The 20,253-nt window shown below is 44.1% G+C and overlaps 1 protein-coding gene across 1 annotated transcript in view; it reads left to right on the forward strand.

The window, feature by feature from the left end:
- Window positions 1–72: 72 nt before the first annotated feature.
- LOC123605620 (cathelicidin antimicrobial peptide) overlaps window positions 73–20,253 on the forward strand; it is a 33,419-nt gene continuing 13,238 nt past the window's right edge. Inside the window, exons 1-3 of the mRNA XM_045492797.1 lie at window positions 73–180; window positions 1,357–1,620; window positions 12,884–12,963. Coding sequence (XP_045348753.1) covers window positions 1,497–1,620; window positions 12,884–12,963 — 204 coding nt within the window. The 5' untranslated portion in view covers window positions 73–180; window positions 1,357–1,496. The remainder of the gene's footprint in view (window positions 181–1,356; window positions 1,621–12,883; window positions 12,964–20,253) is intronic.

The raw sequence follows: 20,253 nt of genomic DNA on the forward strand, positions 1-20,253 counted from the left end.
TTCTGGGAAGCGTAGTTCCCACCCCGCGCTGGGATCCAGGCACCTCCTACGGGCTTCGGCACACGGCCGGTAGTTCCGGCCCCGGCGCCCCGCATACCGAATGGACGCGCGGGTTGGGTAGAGCCGTCCTCGCCACTGGAGGCCAGGCCGGGCCCAGCCTCGGCTCTACCTATAACAACGGTACTGTGAGCTCTTCTCTTCAGCCCCCGGCCTCCAGGTCCCAATTTTGTAACGAGGGCAGGAACTGAATGTCCCAAGACTGGACTCTGCCTCCCCGAACTCCAGGCCCAGACAACGAAGCGCTAACGCTCCAGTGCAGCCGGTTGTTAGGGCCCCTGCGCGCAGTGCTGGCCACAAACTGACCACACAAGACTTGAACCCCACAGTACAGGCTGCGGGACTCAGCATGCTTTGCTCACCTCCATTTTAAGCTCGTACTGTATTTTTCCAGAATCAAATCCTTCTTCTCTACCCTTTCTTACCCTTTTGGGAGCTCCTAGATAGCAATGCCGTAAATATAATAACAGCTAACACTTACATAGTGCTTCTGTGCCAGACACTGTCCCAAGAGTTTTATCGGTATTAATTCATTTAATCCTTTCAACTCTGAGGGAGGAATTGTCCCCATTTTATAGGTGACCATATTTATTTTTATATCCCCTGCATCAGTGGCAGGTCCTAGAATGAATGATTTTATAAGAGGGCCATAGGTACAGTGATCAGGCTGCAAAGAGAACTTGTCTGTAGACAGCATGTTCAGAGCCAACGGTCTGCTTTGCACTGTATATTTAATTTAGGTGTCTGGCGGAGATTATGACCCTTACCTCTGCTTAGGGCCAACCATTAAATTCATTAAATGAAGTGGTTTGTTTTTCTTCTTTTTTAAAAGTTTATTTTGAGAGAGCTAGAGAGAGTGTGAGCAGGGGAGGGGCAGAGAGAGGGATTGTCAGCGTTGTCAGCACAGAGCTGGACTGACAAGGGGCTCTAACTCTTGAAACTGTAAGATCATGACCTGAGCCAAAATCAAGAGTCAGATGCTCAACCCACTGATCCACACAGGCATCCCTAAATTGTTTCTTTAAAAAGCTTTTGCTTTCAAAGATTTGTACTATTGTATAATATATTGTATATATATTGTATATATTGTACAATATATAATATATATAATATATATTGTATAATATATAATATGTAATATATATTGTATAATACAAAATAACTATAGCCTTAGAAAATGCAGATAGCACAATTTAAAATATCATGTGTAATTTTACTGCCATCAAAGACACAACTGTCAACGTTTTAAGTTTTTTGCATGTTTGTGCATTGTAACTATACAATCCATATTTGTTTCAGAGACAAATAAAGGAATGGAAAGCTCCCCCTCCTTGTCTGAGCAGACATTGCGTAAATGAGATCAGCCCAAGTGGATTAACATACTGAAGCATTTCCACCAGCGAGTCCAAGTACTGGAATAAAAACATGATGTCAGAAATATGAAATTGAAGCAAAAGGAAAAGCATAACGTCATCAAACCCTTTCCCCCATTCACGTCGGCATGTTCTCCAAAATCCAGGAGGAGCAGTAGGGGAAGGGAAGAAGCCTGCACTGAACTGACCGGTCTGAGTTCCAATATGATTCTGCTTTGAGGCAAGTCACTTTTTGCTCATTGGTTCAGTCTCTACTAAGAGCCTGCCAATTTGACAGATCCAAACAGGGTCAGTGTTTCTCTGGACATTTGCCTGAAGTGTCCTTCTCACCTCCATTGTCACTTCAATCAGCAAACATCCACCCTTTCCAAGAAAGCTCTACTCTCAGACATCCTAACTGATATCTTCCCCTGGTATCATCCACCATCCAGGCACCGTATGTTCACATTTGTTTCTGTAATTATTTAATCAGGTGTGTCTACCCAAATGACTATAAACTTAAAAGGATAGGGACTTTGCCTTCTTTCCCCCTTATAGTACCAGCCAGTGCTTGGCTCAGGGGACTCCTCAGTACATGCTACAAAGAAAAAGTGGGATCTCTGTGGGGGGAAAAAAATACAAAAGAAAAAGTATGAATGCTTTGAGTGTTTAAGAAGGGAATCTGATCTTATCTAGTATGTCCTTGAGGAAATATCCAGAAGGATAAGCCCTTAGGAGGTGGGAGAGAGTGTTCTGGGCAGAGGGATAGGCCCTAAGCAAAGGCTCTGAGGCTGGAAGGAGTCCCCTGTGCTTAGCAGAGAACAATGGGAGAAGAGGCTGAGGAAGGCCCAGACTCTGCAAGGGCTTGCAGAACTTGGACTTTATCTCAAGGGCTATGGGGTTTACATTTACATAAAAAAAATTGTTTTTAACATTTATTTCTTTCAGAGAGCTAGAAATGCCCCTACGTTTGCATTTTAAGAAGGTAACCCTGGCTGCAGAGTGTGGAATTGATTTCAGAGCAGCAGTGGTAGAGCTGGGGAGACTAGTTTGGGGGGGATCACAAGGTCCTGCTGTGAGATGGTGGCAACTGGGGAGGGGGTGATGCAGAGGGGGAGAAGTGGGCCTCCTGACAGAGGTGGTTCCTGACAGAGGTGGGCCACACTGTTTCTCTCAGTGAGATGTCCCAGCACGGTTCCAGTCTCCTCCCTGCCACTCCTTGGCAACCACAGAAACTTGACCTTATTTATTTATTTTTAAATGTGTATTTATTTATTTTGGAGAGAGAAAGCGCATTGTGGGGACTGGGGGGAGAGGACAGAGAGAGAGAAGAGAGAATCCTAAGCAGGGTCCATGCTGTCAGCTCAGAGCCCAACTTGGGGCTCGAACTCACAAACTGTGAGATCATGATGTGATCTGAAACCAAGAGTCAGCCACTTAACAGAGGGAGTGACCCAAGCAGAAACTTGGCCTTTAAATCTGCATTAGGTATTGGAGTGCCCTATTCATTTTGTTTGGAGAAGGGATTTCCCTTGTTAGAAACAAACAGGAAGTCCAAATAATTTCCCATCAATTTATCAGACTTCATTTCTTTGGAAAAAGAAACATTCCTTTTCTGATTTAATGTTTTACATGTGCCCATTCTCCTTTATCCTAACTGTACTGGTAGCAGGTTTGGGTTTATTTGCAGGAGCCTCCCAGAGGCTGGAAGGATTCAGTTTAAACTAAGAGGGAGGGTCAGAACTAACAGAGCTTTCCAAGGTGAAATGAGCTATTTAGGAGGCTGTATAACCAGTGTCTTAGATGCTGTCAGGTGAGGAGCACCTACAATCAGAGGTTCCCAAATTCTGGTTCTACATCACAATCATCTGGGGATTTATTTGTTGAGTAGATCATCCGTTTATATGGTCCAAATTCAAGTGGTGCCCAAAAAGGCCTAGAATAAATCTTCTTATCCCTGTCCCAGCTACCCTGTTTTCTTTCCTGTTGATCACCACTGTGGCCAGGTTTGTTTGTTTGTTTGTTTGTTTGTTTGTTTTTTGTATCTCCTGGAGTCTGTGTCTATGCTAACAAGTATATATTCTCCAAAATATACTTTTTAAAAAAATGTTTGTTTATTTTTGAGAGAAGAAAAAAAACATGAGCAGGGGAGGGGCAGAGAGAGAGAGAGAGAGACAGAATCTGAAGTAGGCTCCTTCTTCACTGCCAGCACAGAGCCTGATGTAGGGCTCAAACTCACGAACTGCAAGACCATGACCTGAGCTGAAGTCTGATGCTCAACTGACTGAACATTTCCTGCCTCTCCCATATACACTTTTGATTTTTCACAGACAGTGATGTGTTATAAACATTGTCCTGAACATTGCTTTTTACTACTTTATATTATCTTGGAGTTGGTTCATTATTACAGAGAGTTCCTTATTTTTGTTTTTTTTTTAGTGGCCACCAATTTGGGGAGCTTTTTTGAAAATACAGATCCTCTGGTCTCCCTTAGATATTTTGATTTTGCAGTTTCAGTGTGGGGCCCTGCCTGGAATCAGTACACTCAGAAAGCTCCCTGAATTGTTCCGATACACAGCCAGGTTGGGGAACCACTGAGCTATATGGATTTTAAGGACATTGAGGACCACACACATTATTTTAATACATAATTTGTATTTGTACTGTGTTGTTCTGGGTAACAAGTTTTGCAGGATGATATTCTGAGCACAGGCCACGTCTTGTCCCATGGCTAGATGTTTGCTCCAAAATGACAGACTTTTCTAGCAGGAACCCCTCCATTTTTTCATGGCTGCTTCCTGAACTGTTTCACCCACTCCTACTGCTTCTTCAGCTTTATTCCCAAGTTCCTGTCTCCAGTAGGAATCTCCCTCCTGAGTTCCAGCCCCTCATCTGAATCCACCTAGAATGGCCCACTGGCAATTCAGCTCCACTCCCCTCAAGTTCACATCCCTTTCCTTTAAAACCTATTACCCTCCCCAGTGCCCTTGGCAGGAAATGGCACCATCATCTTCTAGTTCTTCCTCCCCACTGTGCCCTGGTCTATCTGGACTCCCATCCCCTGGCCTCAAGTGATTTTGTAAATGCAAATCTGATCTCTTCCTCCCACCCGCTGCTCAAAACCCTTCCTGTACCTCCCATATCACTTAAAGCAGGGGCTTCCATACATTTTAGACCCTCAGTCCAGAACACACATTGCAAAAAGTTTCCATTGCATCATTTATTCATACTACATGCAATACAGCAATTTTCTATTTTATTTTATGTCACTTAAAAAAAAAAAAAATCCTGGTTACGAGGATTAATGTCAAAATGTTGTGGTGGCCTACAACCTATAATTTGAAAAGCAACAGTGACAGGCTGAAGCCCAAAACCTGTGGCCCAGGACACCAGATCCTTTACTGTGAGGCACCCTCCTCTCCTGCTCCATCTCCTTTTTCCCTCACAAGCACCCCAGCGCTAGCCAGACACTATTTAGGCCTCGCTGCTATGGCAGATCCCAAGGTCCATGGTGCCCTCCCCTGCCCAGTAGCACTATTTCAAATATTTTCCTCCGTTAAATCTGAAAAATTTCTCCCCTCTGCTTCTGTTCAGGGCGCTTAATACTTGGTTCAGCATCCCTATTCTTGTATTCATGCCTTCAACAAATATTTATTTATTGCTTACTAGGACAAACCCAGGGTTTGAAATAAAATGCCGGCAATCTCTACCCTCAGGGGGCTTACAATAATGGGATCATCACCATGATAATTGTTGCCCTTGGTGCAGGGTTGGTAGGACCTGGAGGAGGGGAGGAGATGGAGATGGGGAAGGCTGGAGGAGGTGGGGCACTTCCCAAAGGAGATTAGAGCTGCTGCCGAAGCCGGAAGGCTGGCATAGTTCTTGGTGTAGGTCCCCGGAAAAGGGGAATTTGGGGTGGGGTGAGGTAGGGTGCTTTCTAAGGAGGAGGAGGAGCCCTCAGAAGCTAGGAGGTAGAACAGCACTTCTTGGGAACTATTTCTGAGTTGCTCTAGCCAAGTCTTAGAATGGGCACAAGGGAGTGTTTGTGAGGGATCCAAGTGGGAGGAAGGAGTCAGCTCTTAGGACCTAGAGCTTGCCAAAGCATTGGGCCTGTGGACAGTGGAGGGTGCAGATGGTGAGTGATAATGGGATCAGGGTGGGTCAGTGGGGAGAGTGGAGAAGCCTGCAGGGTGGGGGCTGTCCAAACAGTTCTGTTGAGAAAGGGTGATATCCTGAGCCAAGGCTGGGGCTTTAGCAATAGGAGGAAGGGAGTGACCTTGGGAAGGAGGTAGAGCTCATTGGATTTTGATAACTGAGAGTTGAGGGGGGAAGGGGGAGGAAGGAGTCTAGAATGATTCCTAGGTAATGACTTAAGCAACTGGGTGGATGGTAACTATTTCAACAATAGGCAGCACAGTTCTTGGAGGAATTTGATAAGTTTCATTTTGTGCTTGTGTACTATATGGGCTTGGCACTCAGGAGAGATTTGGGGTTCATTAGCATGAGGATGATAAGTCCATTGAGGGTGTGCAAAGAGTGTTTTGGAAACCGTGTCTTGGGAGCACCAGAGTTGAAGAACTGGGTGTGTAGCAGAGGAGGTCTGTGAAGGTGGGGCTGGGGAAGGAACCACAAGGGAGGGAGTGGCCAGTCCATGGTTGAGATGTGCCCTGAAGGGAGTGATGGAAGGTGGCCAAATGGAGGTCTTGGTCATGTTGAGTGGGTGAGAAAGGTGGGAGGTAAGGAAGTAGCCACAGGAAGGCTCTGGGAAGGTAAGAGATGGCACAGAAGGTACAGTATGGCCCATAAGCACATCAAAGAGCACTTAAATGTCCAAGGCTTCATTATCATTTTAGCCCCAAGCACAGAACGACCCAAATGCCTACCAACAATAGAATGGGTAAATGGGGGTTCTCACATACAGCAATAAAAGGAAAGAACTACCCACAATATGGCTGAATCTCAGAATCCATATTGAACATAAGCCAGATGCAGAAGAGGGCATGCTGTTGATTCCACTGATATACAATGTTGAAAAAATCGAAGTCCAGGGGCGCCTGGGTGGCTCCCTAGGTTAAGCGTCTGACTTTGGCTCAGGTGATGATCTCAGCGTTCTTGAGTTCAAGCCCCGCATTGGGCTCTGTGCTGACAGCTCAGAGCCTGGAGCCTGCTTCAGATTCTGTGTCTCCTTCTCTGCCCCTCCCCTGCTCACACTCTGTCTCTCTCTCTCTCCAAAATAAATAAATATTAAAAAATTAAAAAAAAAAAATAGAAATCCTGCTTTTTAATCTTTGGTGGTAGAAGTGAGGGTACTGGTTGTCTGGGGAGGAGGGGGTTTGGGGGGTAACTGGAAGGGGATGCAAGGAAAACTTTTGGTAACAGGTCAAATGGTTTCTTAAGCTGGGTGCTAGTAACGTGAATGCATTCATCCTGTAGCAATTCATTGAGCTGCATGCTCCTGATTTGTTGACTTTTCTGTATAAATGGTATATATCGGTGAAATGTTTATTGTTAATAATAAAATTGTTATTAAATTATATATATATATATATATATAAATTATATATATAATGGGGTGCCTGGGTGGCTCAGTAGGTTAAGCATCTGACTCTTGGTTTCCGCTCAGGTCATGATTTCACGGTTTCGTGGGTTCGGGCCCTGTTTTGGGCTCTGCACTGGCAGCTCAGAGCCTGCTTGGGTTTCTATCTCTCTCCCTCTCTATCTGTCCCTCCCCCCGCCTGCACTGTCTGTGTCTCTCTCAAAATAAATAAATGAACTTAAAAAATTATATAGATAAATATAAAAATAGGAAATAAAACCTTCCCTTGATATACCACTTTCCCTTCCAGCTATATTCTTTCCCTTCACAGTTAAACTAAAAAAAGGAGTCTGTAATTTCTCTCTTCCCATTTTGCCTTGAACCCACTCCAATCAGACATTCATCCTCTCCACTCTGTGGAAATGGCATATGGCAAGTTTTTCAGGGAATCTTCATTTTGCTGAATCTAGTGACCAATGCGCGTGCCTTGTCTTATTCTGTCCAGAAACTGTCCATTATAACACTGGATACAGTTGACTACTCCCTTCTAGAAACGTTTACTTCACTTGTAACAGGACACTATTCTCCAGATTTTCCTCCTACCTCAAATTGCTCCTAAAAAGAGAGGCTCTAGAGAGGTCATGATAGAAGGAGCCATTTGGACCCTTAAGGGTGGGAACTGGGTGTAGAGAGAGAGTGCCTAGGGCCTCCTGGGTAAGCCAGAAGCTCCTACGCAGCCGCTGTGTGGAACCTGGCTGACGGTGATGAGGAGGAATGTGTGGGGAATGGATGAAGACTAAGAATATGAGTTTTACCCTGAAGGTAGCGGGTTTAGAAAGGGCCTCTGAGAAACTGTCATTCCTCTCGCCTTCCCCCATGGAAGATGGACTGGACTTATGGCTTGGTGGGAGTGGGGGCGGGGTGGGGGGGCAGTGAGGCAGGTCCCTAGGGTCCTGTTTCTTTCAGGAAAAGGTTGAGGACTTGTTTTCTGCCACTCTTCTCCCTGGTGGGCATAGGCATAACACCCGAGGAAGCCGCCAGAGGGCGCTTGTTTCCCAGGAGAATATTCTCTGGGAAAAAAATTGAGTGTTGCTGGCAAAAGAGGCAGCTATAATTAGAGCGACTTGGGCTGGAAGTTAAGCACGTGTGAAAATCCAAATGCACCCCAATTGCTGGGGATTGTTTCCAGAGGCTTTTGAAAGGTGGGGCCTGCTCAGGGCCAGGAGCCCCACACTTATGTCGTTGGTCTCTCAGCTTGTCCTTTATCTTGTGTCAACCTCTTGACTACTCTTGATCTCAGTTTTACCCTCAAGGAAATGGGAGGGATGATTCCTGCTCAGCCTACCACACAGAGGCATTAGCAAGAGAGAACAAAGTAAATAGTGTAAATACTTTTCAGAAATTTGAAATGAAGTGTACTGGAGAAAAGCAGGGAACTGCTGATCCTCTCTGTCCCCCTTCCTGCCCCTGTGCTAATGCTGAATGTGTGACAGTACAGTTGAAACCTCTTACAAGGGGTGCCTGGGTGGTTCCGTCGGTTAAATGTCCGACTCTGGCTTCTGCTCAGGTCATGATCTTATGGTTTGTGAGATCAAGTCCCAGGGGTGGCACAGTGCAGAGCCTGCTTGGAATTCTCTCTCTTCTCTCTCTGCCCTTCTCCTGTGCTCTATCTCAAAATAAATAAATAAACTTTAAAAAACAACAACAAACAAAAAAAACCACTTAAAAGCATAAAGTTGAACAAAAATCAAAATGGCTGCACTAATGCTTTAGCAAAGCTTCATTTTAATTTTTTTTTTAACATTTATTTATTGTTGAGAGACAGAGCACGAGCAGGGGAGGGGCAGAGAGAGAGGCAGGCACAGAATCTCTAGCAGGCTTCAGGCTCTGAGCTGTCAGCACAGAACCCAGTATGGGGCTTGATCCCAGGAACTGTGAGATCCCAGGAACTGTGAGATCGTGACCTGAGCCAAAGTCAGAAGCTTAACTGACTGAGCCACCCAGGTGCCCCAGCAAAGCTCCATTTTATTTAAAAAAAAAAATTTTTTTAATGTTTATTTATTTTTGAGAGAGACAGAGACAGAATGCAAGTGGGTTAGGGGCAGAGAGAGGGAGACACAGAATCCGAAGCAGGCTCCAGGCTCTGAGCTGTCAGCACAGAGCCCAATGTGGGGCTTGAACCCACAGAGCTGTGAAATCATGACCTGAGCCAAAGTCAGGCACTCAACCGACTGAGCCACCCAGGCGCCCCAGCAAAGCTTCATTTTAAAGTAACCTTATCCTTCTCTTCTGCAGACCTCCCCTCCTCCCTTCTTGACCTTTTAAAAAATTATTTTATTTTATTTTATTTTATTTTATTTTATTTTATTTTATTTTATTTTATTACTTCATTTCATTTCATTATTTCATTTTATTTCATTTCATTTCAGTATTTATTTTGAGGTGGGTGGACAGAGAGAGAGGGAGAGAGAATCCCAAGCAGACTCTGGGGCTCGATCCCACGGAATCGTGAGATCATGACCTGAGCCAAAACTAAGAGTCAGGCACCAACTGAGCCACCCAGGCACCTACCCCTATTTTTAAGTTTTATTTACTTTCTTTGGTAATCTCTACACCCAGTGTGGGGCTTGAACTCACAACGCTGAGATCAAGGGTCACATGCTCCACTGACTAAGCTAGCTAGGTACCCCCCTTCCTGGCCTTTTGTTGCAGGAACTCCATCCTGAGGACATGACAAAGGAGGGTGGCAGCAGGTACACGATCCCAGTGGAAACTGGACAGATCCTGTATTTCCCTATAAACCCAGCCACTTCCTCTGGGCAGGCTTGCAGTTTTGAAGGCCTTAGCCTGCTGCAGCCTCCTTTGCCTGCCAAAGCAAAAAGCAGCTGTTCCTCTTTATCCCAAACTTTGTCTCCATGTTTTGTATTTCAGCTCCAGAGCACAGAGATCATTTTTCAACAACACACTCATGTGCACTACTGTGTGTGAGTACCCAGTGCTGGACATTTGAGACAGGTGATTCCCCAGCAGGTAGAGGTGATGAGGCCTGAGTTAGGTCAGAAGCAGCAGGCAGGGAATGGAGGACACTAGGGCAATAGGGAGTCATAGTAGGTTCTAACGCAGTGGGAAGGCTTTATTCCAAAGGGCCAAGTTTTCTTGTGAGCTTTCCTGGGGTCATCCCTCTAGAAGTCAGAGGTCCTGGGTAGCAGCTGAGCTCTTCTTACAGCTTGCACTGGATGCTGTGCCCCCCCCCCCACCCCGCCCCCAACCTCTAATACACTGAGAGGAAACACTCTGTGCTGGTATCTGGAGGCAGCTAGAGACCTACAAGCTGGACCTGTGGTATCACTGCCCTGTCCCAGTCTTTCTCAATCCCTGGGCCTCTGGGAGGTGAAATTGTTCCCGTGGCTCCCTCCATCCTGGTTGAGTTAGAACACCTTGCACCATCCGCCCACTAGCTGATTGACAAATGGTCACATTAGGCAAGGTGTTGTGTGTGTGTGGTGGTGGGGGAATTGCAGGTGGGAGGATGGGGCTGGGTTTCCAGGACCTATCCCTTTCTAGCCCTGAGCAATGCCTGCCCCAGAGGGAATTGAGATTGGACCCCTGATCCTTTAAGTCTAAAATCCAGACTCTAAGGCCTGCCCCAGCCCTTCCAGGATGTTTCTGAGTTCTGTGAAAAAAGGAGCAAATTTGAGGAAATTGGGATTAATCAGAGTGAAACAGGTTCCTTTTCTGCCAGACTCTTCAGAGCCTTTAAGAAGTTAATGTGTATTGTGAGTATCCAAGAACCAGCAAGGGAGGTTTTATGTAGTTATTTGAACGAGGGATGGTTTTCATAGAGAATCTTGCATGACCACTGTTTCATGGAACACACTCTGAGCCGTGTGGCCCCCACATTCATTTCACACATGAGGAAACAGAAACACAGAGGAGAGAGGGGCTCGCCCTCAGCCCCAGGTTGGTGGGCTCTGCTCTGAGTACAACCTGAGTCTCCCTTTCCTGGGAACACTCAGAGCCTTCCCAAGCGGGCAGGGAGGGGGTACCGCAGAACTACCCTTCTTCCTCACAGTCAGCCCTTTCTCCCATCTCTAGATGGGCTCAAGGGCCCGCTCATGTGAGCCAGGGCTGTGCTGTCACAGAGAGCTGAGGAGAGAGAACAACACTCTTTCCTGGAAAGGTGTGCCCACACATTGCCAGCACTTATCTCCCCACTCTACAACTTTTATTTTATTTTAAAAAATGTTTTAATTAATTAATTAATTTTTTATTTATTTTTGAGAGAGAGAGAGAGAGGGACAGAGTGTGAGTGGGGGAGAGGCAGAGAGAGAGACACAGAATCCAAAGCAGGCTCCAGACTGAGCTGTGAGCACAGAGCCCGACGTGGGGCTCAAACTCAGGAACAGCGAGATCATGCCCTGGGCCGAAGTCGGACGCTTAACTGCCTGACTTAACCACCCAGATACCCCTAAATATTTTATTTTTTTAAAGTGATCTCTACACTCAGTGTGGGGGGTCGAACTCACAACCCAGAGATCAAGAGTCACGTGCTCTACCGACTCAGGCAGCCAGGTGCCCCCTTACCCTACAACTTTTAAAATAGTGGTATAAATTCATAATTTTAAGATTAATGATACGAGTTCTGACAAATATTTACAAGTGTGTAACCACCACCACAGTCAAGATGTGAAACATTTTCATTGCCCCAAAGCATTCCCTCGAGCCCCTTTGTAGTCAATCTCTTCTTCCCAACCCTGGCCCCTGGCAGCTACCGGTATAGTTCCTACCACTATAGTTTTGCCTCTTCTGGAAATTTCATGTGAATAGAATCATACAGTAGGTGATCTTTGGTATCTGGCTTCCTTCACCGAACATAATGTCTGTGAGGTTTATTTGTGATGAGTATGCTGGCATTTCTTTCCTTTTTACTTGTCAGTAGCATTCCGTCGTGTGGGTCTTCCAGTTTGATGGGCCTGCTAATGGCCGTTTGGCTTGTTTCTGGTCTTTGACTATTATTAATAAAGTTGCTATGTGCATTCTCATACAAGTTTTTGTGTGGAGGTATGTTCCTATTTTAAGTTCATTTATTTTGAGAGAGAAGGAGCGCGCATGTGGGAGCAAGGAAGGGCAGAAAGAGAGGGAGACTGAGGATCCGAAGTCGGCTCTGCACTGACAGTGCAGAGCCTGACAGGGGTCTCAAACTCATGAACCGTGAGATCATGACCTGGCTGAAGTTGGATGCTTAACCGACTAAGCCACCCAGACGCCTCTCTTTTTTTTTTTTTTTTTTTTTTTTTTTAAGTAGGCTCTACATCCAGTGTGGAGCTTGAACTCACAATTGTGAGATCAAGAGTTGTGTGCTCTACCGACTGAGCCAGCCAGGTGCCCCACATTCTTGATGGTAAACACCCAGAAGTGGAATTTCTGGGTTGTATGATAAGTGTCAGAGCTTACCTTTTTCAAAATGATTCCTGGTTGTCCTGCTCCCATCACCCACAGAGGGGAGTGGTGGGGGTGAGAGGGTGGGCTGAGGCTGGGAGAGGCTAAGGAGTAACCTGGGCCTCAGCCCTACTTCCATCTGTCTCTGAGTAGCTTGGTGTCTTGGGTGAGTTGCTCTGTCCTGCCCTGGGCCAGCCTCGCTTTACTCATTTGTGAAATGATAATAGCATCACAACCCTCCCTGTCTGCCCCAGAGTGTGTTCTGGGGGTGAAAGGAGATGGGCAGGGGATCTCTCTGGAAGCTTTGAGGGGCCTGTACTCTGAGGGATGGAGCAGAGGTCAGTGGTGCTTATGAGACAGAATGTGGTCCTGGAAGAGAGCTCTTTTCTCTCTCAAGTCCATGTGGACTTGACAAGAGCCAGTTTCTGCGAATCTTGAGCGATTCCTTTTGGCCCTGAACTGAGTGGGCATGGGCTAATATTTTTTTGGGTTCTCAAAGGCCATCCATTTGCCATAAACACCTTGGAATATGGAGCTATAAAGGAGGAAGACCATTTTGCAAGGAGACCAAGGAAAAAGGTATCTCTGCTACTGTCCTATACACATGTGGCTACTTAAATTTAAAATAATGAAAATTAGGGGCCACTGGGTGGCTCAGTCAGTTGAGTGTTCGACTCTTGATTTTGGCTCAGGTCATGATCTCACAGTTCATGAGTTCAAGCCCCGCATTGGAATCTGTGCTGACAGTGTAGAGCCTGCTTGGGATTCTGTTTCTCTCTCTCTTTCTCTGCCCCTCCCCCACTCTCTCTCCGTGTTTCTCTCGAAATAAATAAAGGTAAATTAAAAAAATAAAACTTAATGACAATTAAATTAAGAAATCAGTTGATGCTACACTAGCCACATTTCAAGTGCTTAATAGCCATGTGTGGTTAATGGCTACCACATTGGATAGCACAGACATAATATATTTCCTTGATCACAGAAAGTTCTAATGGACAGCCTGATTGAGCCCCCAAGATCTTTCCTTTGGGAGGGTCAGTATTGTTACACCATATGGTAGACTGAGGCAGGCCCCATAAAGGTTAGCCGGCTTATATAGAAAAGGATCCCAGTAGTTTCAGTGGGCAGAGTTCATCTCGAGAGAGCTGACTACGCAGGGACCCTGTGGTTGGGGCGATGGCCCCTGAGATGGACAGGCAGACATGGTGAGGGCCTTGCAGAGGTAGGGTTCAGGCAGTGTGGAAAAGGAGGTGACCGGGTGGAGCAGATGTTGAGGGGGGATGGTTTGCAAGTGGGAAGATGTGGTAGTTCCATTTAAGGCGTGGGCAGTGGGCCTTCTGCAGATTGCGAGGAGGCTGGGGAGCATCAGAGACTCCAGGAGAAATGAGCTAGGCCTAGTGAGACCATCTCCTTGGCCAAAGCCCCACAAGGGGAAATTGTGGCCACCGCCTGCTCTGAGTCCAGCTGTCTTCAGGAAGGCAGCCCTCTGCTGGGTGATCTCAGCAGGACTCTCAAAGGTCAGTGTTGTGTGCAGGTCTCAGCCTATCAATGAACAATGTTGTGTCTGGACCAGCCCTTGTGGTTCTTATCATGACAGCAAGATGCCCTTCAACAGAACCGTCAGGAAACTTTGAAAAAAAACTAAGGTTTATTACTTATGAGACCTGGAAATTACATGACACACTTGGGGCCACACAGCGAGGTTGTAGGGAGAGAGAGAGAGAGAGCATGAGAGAAAGCTAGCAAGAGGCTGGGGTTCTGCTTTTATTGGGGTAGAGAATGGGGGCCTAGGGTTTCTGAGGCTCATTCTCTATTGCTGAATTTAAAATATAAGAACAGAGGGGCACTTAGGTCGCTCAAACGGTTGAGTGTCTGACTTTTGATTTTGGCTCAGGTCATGATCCCAGGGTCGCGAAACTGAGCCCTGCATCAGGCTCCTTGCTAAGTGTGGAGCCTACTTAAAATTCTGTCTGTCTGTCTGTCTGTCTCTCTCCCTCCCTCCCTCCCTCTCTCTCTCTTTCCTTCTGCTCCTCTCCCCTGCTTGCAGTCTCTGTCTCTAAAATAATAAATACACAGACAAACAAACAAACAAAATATAAGAGGAGGAATTTAAAGCATGGAAAGAGGAAAAGCAAGTAGCCCAAATGGACAGTTATCAAAATCTACCAAGATCTCTAGAACAAAGAAGTGTCAGTGGAGGGGAGGTGGCCTGGTTTTTTATCTTGTGGTGTGGCTGGCCTTGTGTTTCTTCAAGGTAGCCATCTGGAATGGATGCCTCTTTAAAGTGGATTCCTAGGTAATCAAAGCTTAAATCAGGTACTTGCATTACAAAAAAGAAAGAAAAAACAAAAAAACACCACCACCAATGGTCAGGGTTAACACCACAACCCACCCTGTAATGCCAAGGCATCAGAGTCAATGGTGAAGACGTTAACTGCCTGGGTAGCTGATGAACTAAAAATCAGGGGTCATAACTCAGAAAGCACACATCTAAATAGGATTATAGTAGCAAATTTTATAATAATTATACAGGCAGTAGTCTGAAATCCAGTCTGTAACCACGTCCCAAGCTTGAAGGGTCTTGCCAAGAGCCATGGAAGCAAGTCAGTGATCTTGGGAGCCCTGGGAATCTGCATAAGGATTTGGGCAATATTGTGGAAATGTTGATATTTTGGGCCATCCCGTGTCATAGGTTTGAAGCTGTCTTGAATTGGTGGATTGGTCCATATCTTATTGAACCAGTCTCTTAGTCCTGAGAATAGGTCAGTTTAGTTAGAAGGCTGTGTTTATTTCAGGAGGTGGTGATACAGGTGGGTTCACCAAATTAGACCTATATTGAGCAAGCAAATGCCTACTTGACAAGAGGCATTTCTATGGGAATAACAACAACAATAGCAAATGGTTAATAATTGGAGCAGATTAATTATAATCCCAGGTTCTGAGTTCTGAAGGCAGCCAGTTGAGATGCTTTTAGGTGCTGGGCTTGAAGCATCTTCAGAGGGAGTGAGGGCAGGCAGTGGCAATCTGAATGATTTTCCTGGTTTGTAGTGTGAATGTCTCTGGAGATTTTTCTTTCTTTTTTAAAAAAATTTCTTTAAAATTTCATTTCTTTGAGAGACAGAGAAAGAGAGCACAAGTGGGGGAGATCTGGAGATCTTTCTGAGTGGCCCATAGTAACAGCAAGATTGTCCATATATGAGCTATTTTAATGATTTCTCTGAAGCTTATATCCTGTACCATTTTAGCTTGTGTGCCTTTAAGAAAAGAACAGTTCTAGTTCTCAGTGAGTTCAACTCGTAAGGATGGGAGAAAAATTGGAAGCATTAGTCTGGAGACTTGCAGCCAGATATTGGAAGAAATAAGAAGAAATCCAGTCTAGTTTACAGGTAGAAAAACCAAACTTCAAAGATGCTTAACAGAACTAGAATCTAATATACACAAGTGTGTATTATAGTTTCTATTGAAATGTAACTTTTCTCTACAATCACCCCCATTTCTAGCAAAGATAAGCATAACAAGACTAATTTATTTGCAGATTAAGTCTAATTTCAATAAAATTGGCCTGATTATTTGCAAAAGTGCAGCAAGAACAGTGATTGACCTTATATGCTCTTTTAAGTCCGCTTTGCTGGAACTTTTCTCTCTTTTTTTTAAAGATTTTTAAATTTTATGATTTATTATTACCATTTATTATTACCATTTTATGATTTATTATTACCATTTTTAAAGTTGTATTTATTTAAGTAATCTCTACAGCCCACGTGGGGCTCGAACTCACAACCCTGAGTCACATGCTCTTCCAACTGAGCCAGCCAGGTGCTCCAAGATTTTTAAATTTTTAAGTAACCTCTGCACCCAGTGTGGGGTTCTAACTTACAACCCTGAGATCAAGAGTCACATGCTCTACCAATCGAGCCAGCCAGGCGCTCCTGGAACTTTTCATAAGAAATCTCAGATTAACCTTTTAAAAGTCTCTCCAGGCTAAGAAGCCAAGCCAAGAATTTGCCGTCAGACTTCACCTGGAATACCTATAAATTGGGTGAATTCTTGTCTTCTTGATGTCCCCCAAATATCCTGACGTTCCTGGGCGTACCTGGAAGTGATTGCCCTTGCTCACCTGGTAAGGCTGCCTAGAACTTTGTAAGCAAGGTACCAGGCTGATTTTTCCAAATTTTATTGGCTCCATAAAGTCAACCTTAGTTTCTTAAAGCTGTCTGGTCATATCTGAATCTATATACATTTCTCTCAAATACGACATTGCAGTCAAAGTCTGGTAATATAACCAATATTTCCAAATGTGTCCTATTACAAGGAGAACAAATTCTGTATTTTTTTAATTGAGAGAGGGAAGGCACAAGTGAGCGAGGGCAGAGAGAGAGAAAAAGAATCCCACGAGGGGCAGAGAGAGAGTGTGGGAGAAAGAAGTGAGGTTCATCTGATGCAAGGCTCCAGCTCATCCAATGTGGGACTTGACCTCATGAATGGTGAGATCATGACCTGAGCCGAAGTTAGATGCTTAACTGACCGAGTCACCCAGGTGCCCCTCCTTTTTTTTTTAATGTTTATTTTTGAGAGAGAGAGAGAGAGAGAGAACACAAGCAGGCGAGGGGCAGAGAGAGAGGGGGACAGAGAGCCTGATGCAGGCCTTGAATCCACAAACCTTGAGATCATGACATGAGCCCAAGTCAGATGCTTAACAGACCCAGCCATCCAGGCACCCTAAGGAGAACAGATTCTTGTTGAGCTTATGCAAATAACTATATTGCCATAAAAATAAGAATACTCACTGAGAGTTTTCTAATTTTGGAATTATTGGGTAGGGAGAAAGAGTAGTTGTTTTCTCTTTGTTCATAAAGATATACTTTACCAAATTGCTGTAAATCATATATAGCTTAAGAGAAGAGGTTTCTTTAAATCTGGAGACAGCAAAACATTAAAGAACCAACAATGTTTCAAACAAAAAGTCATAAAAATTATAATCATCCTCATCTGTTCAGTTTCATGTAATTAATTCTTATTGATCTCGATCTTTTGTTAGCAGTTATATGAAGCCATCAGTTTCTCCATTAGAGTTTTGAACATTTTTTTAAATGTTTTTATTTATTTTTGAGAGAGAGAAAGTGCAAGCTGTGGAAGGGTCAGGGAGTGGGTGCAGGGAGGGGGGGCAGAGGATCTGAAGTGGGGTCCGTGCTTACAGCAGAGAGCCCGAAACAGGGATTGAATTCACAAACTTCGGGAGCCGAAGTCAGATGCTTAACGGATTGAGCCACCCAGGTGCCCCTGAGTTCTGTACATTCTCATCTGTTCAATGGTAGGATCTGAATGTCATCACAAACCTGTACTTGTCAGAGTCCTTTCCATGAATCTCACTGAAGATGAAGCACTTTTGCAAAAGCTTCAGAGTAAAACAATAGCTGTAACTAACAAAAGACTTAAAAATGGCCATGGTTAAAGATCTTATTAGAGTTCATTACAATGCAGTTGACAATGAAATTTGGTTATTTCTGTGACATACAACATTTCAAGATGATATCTAGATTTATGACTGAACATTTTGCCAGGATATATCAGAATTTTAGAAGTTTCATACAATTTCTCAAACACTTATATACTTATATAAATACAACATAAAGAACATTTAATATTACTTCTTACTTGACAATGCTTCCCATTTAATATATCAAATATGTCTATTTTAATGTATCTCTTTTTATAAGGAGAGAAAACATCTCTTTTAAAAAAAAATTTTTTTTTAATGTTTATTTATTTATTTATTTATTTTTATTTATTTTTTTTTTTAATTTTTTTTTTCAACGTTTATTTATTTTTGGGACAGAGAGAGACAGAGCATGAACGGGGGAGGGGCAGAGAGAGAGGGAGACACAGAATCGGAAACAGGCTCCAGGCTCTGAGCCATCAGCCCAGAGCCCGACGCGGGGCTCGAACCCACGGACCGCGAGATCGTGACCTGGCTGAAGTGGGACGCCCAACCGACTGCGCCACCCAGGCGCCCCTGTTTATTTATTTTTGAGACAGAGAGACAGAGCATGAACAGGGGAGGGTCAGAGAGAGAGGGAGACACAGAATCCGAAGCAGGCCCCAGGCTCTGAGCTGTCAGCACAAAGCCTGATGCGGGGCTCGAACTCACGGACCGTGAGATCATGACCCGAGCCAAAGTCGGACACTTAACTGACTGAGCCACCCAGGCGCCCCAGAAAACAGATCTCTTAAGATGGTCCAGGGACCTTCTAGGTAAACTCAAAAGTTAGTTTGAAGTCAACAAGTCTTCATTTGAAATTTGGTTTTGGGGGGGAATTTGTAAAAAATATCAAAATTTTTGGATGCTTGATTAAATAGGATTATAAGTCACTGTGAAACAATACCTAGTTATACATTTTTAAAGTTTTTTTAAAATGTTTATTTATTTTTGAGAGAGAGAGAGAGAAAGACAGAGAGACAGACAGAGCATGAGCAGGGGAGGGGCAGAGAGAGAGGGAGACACAGAATCCAAAGACAGGCGCCAGGCTTCAAGCTGTCAGCACAGATCAGTACAGAGCCCAACATGGAGCTGGAACTCACAAACCATGAGATCATGTCCTGAGCGGAAGTTGGGTGCTTAATCGACTGAGCCACCCAGGCGCCCCTACTTAGTTATACATTTAACCAAAATGACAGTAAAAGACTTTGTAGGCAAATATAGAAAGTTACATAATTGTAAAAAAAGACTTTAGCTCTTAGTAGGGAAGATTCAACTTTCTTAGGTAATCAAAGACTGGACAAAGACAACATGAAGCATAGGAAATTATTTGAGAAAACACAAATTCCTTGCTTTCTAGCCAGATTACTTAAAAGGTAAAGAAAAACCTTTTGGGGCGCCTGGGTGGCTCAGTCGGTTGAGCCTCTGACTTCGGCTCAGGTCATGATCTCACGGTCCGTGAGTTCGAGCCCCGCGTCGGGCTCCGTGCCGACAGCTCAGAGCCTGGAGCCTGCTTCAGATTCTGTGTCTGCCTCTGTCTCTGACCCTCCCCCATTCATGCTCTGTCTCTCTCTGTCTCAAAAATAAATAAACATTAAAAAATTTTAAAAAAAGAAAAGAAAAACCTTTCACAATCTCTTATCAGAAGCAGAGCGATACTCAAAACTACATCCTTTTAGCAATGAAAGAAAGGTTCACAAGTATACTATTGCTATTAAAGCTTGTTTTAAAAATCCTTATAATAGCAAGTCAATTTTAGCCAACTTAACTACACAAGGGAAACTTCTTGCCAAATTTCTATACCATTTTGTTCTTTATGCTCCTTTTTCCCATTCTGAAATCACTAGCTTTACTTTGGGACAAAATTATTTTCATTTCCTTTAAAAATTCATCTCCATACCTCATACCTTGCTTACCCAAAAACACAGCCTATTTTCTTTGTATACAAGATGTTCCCTTACTATTGCTAGTAGTTTTAGTTATACACATTACTTGGAATTCTTAATCCTTAGAAATCTGAATTTTAGGGAAAATCAAGAAGTAAGCAATTGTGAACTAAAAAGTAAGCCATTATGATATGTTACAGCAGCATTCTTTAGATTGGTAACTTGATGAATACATTTCATAATGTCTAGAAACATACATTTCCCCATAGCATAATTTTTCAATGTGGCACAAGACATGTTTTCTAACAGGTCCAAATATCTTTAGTTCCTCTATGATAAGAAGTCAAAAGTAAGTAAACCAAGACTTGTTTAGCAATTAAAGTTTCAGTATTTCATCTTATTTGGAAATGACGTATTCAATGAATTCCCATGATATAATTATATCTCATAACTTAGCAAAATTCTGAAAGTGGAAATTACCAAAGATTTAGGAAACGTTGTTGTTTC

Source organism: Leopardus geoffroyi, chromosome A2, assembly GCF_018350155.1.
Source record: "Leopardus geoffroyi isolate Oge1 chromosome A2, O.geoffroyi_Oge1_pat1.0, whole genome shotgun sequence".
In the NCBI taxonomy this organism is placed as follows: domain Eukaryota; kingdom Metazoa; phylum Chordata; class Mammalia; order Carnivora; family Felidae; genus Leopardus; species Leopardus geoffroyi.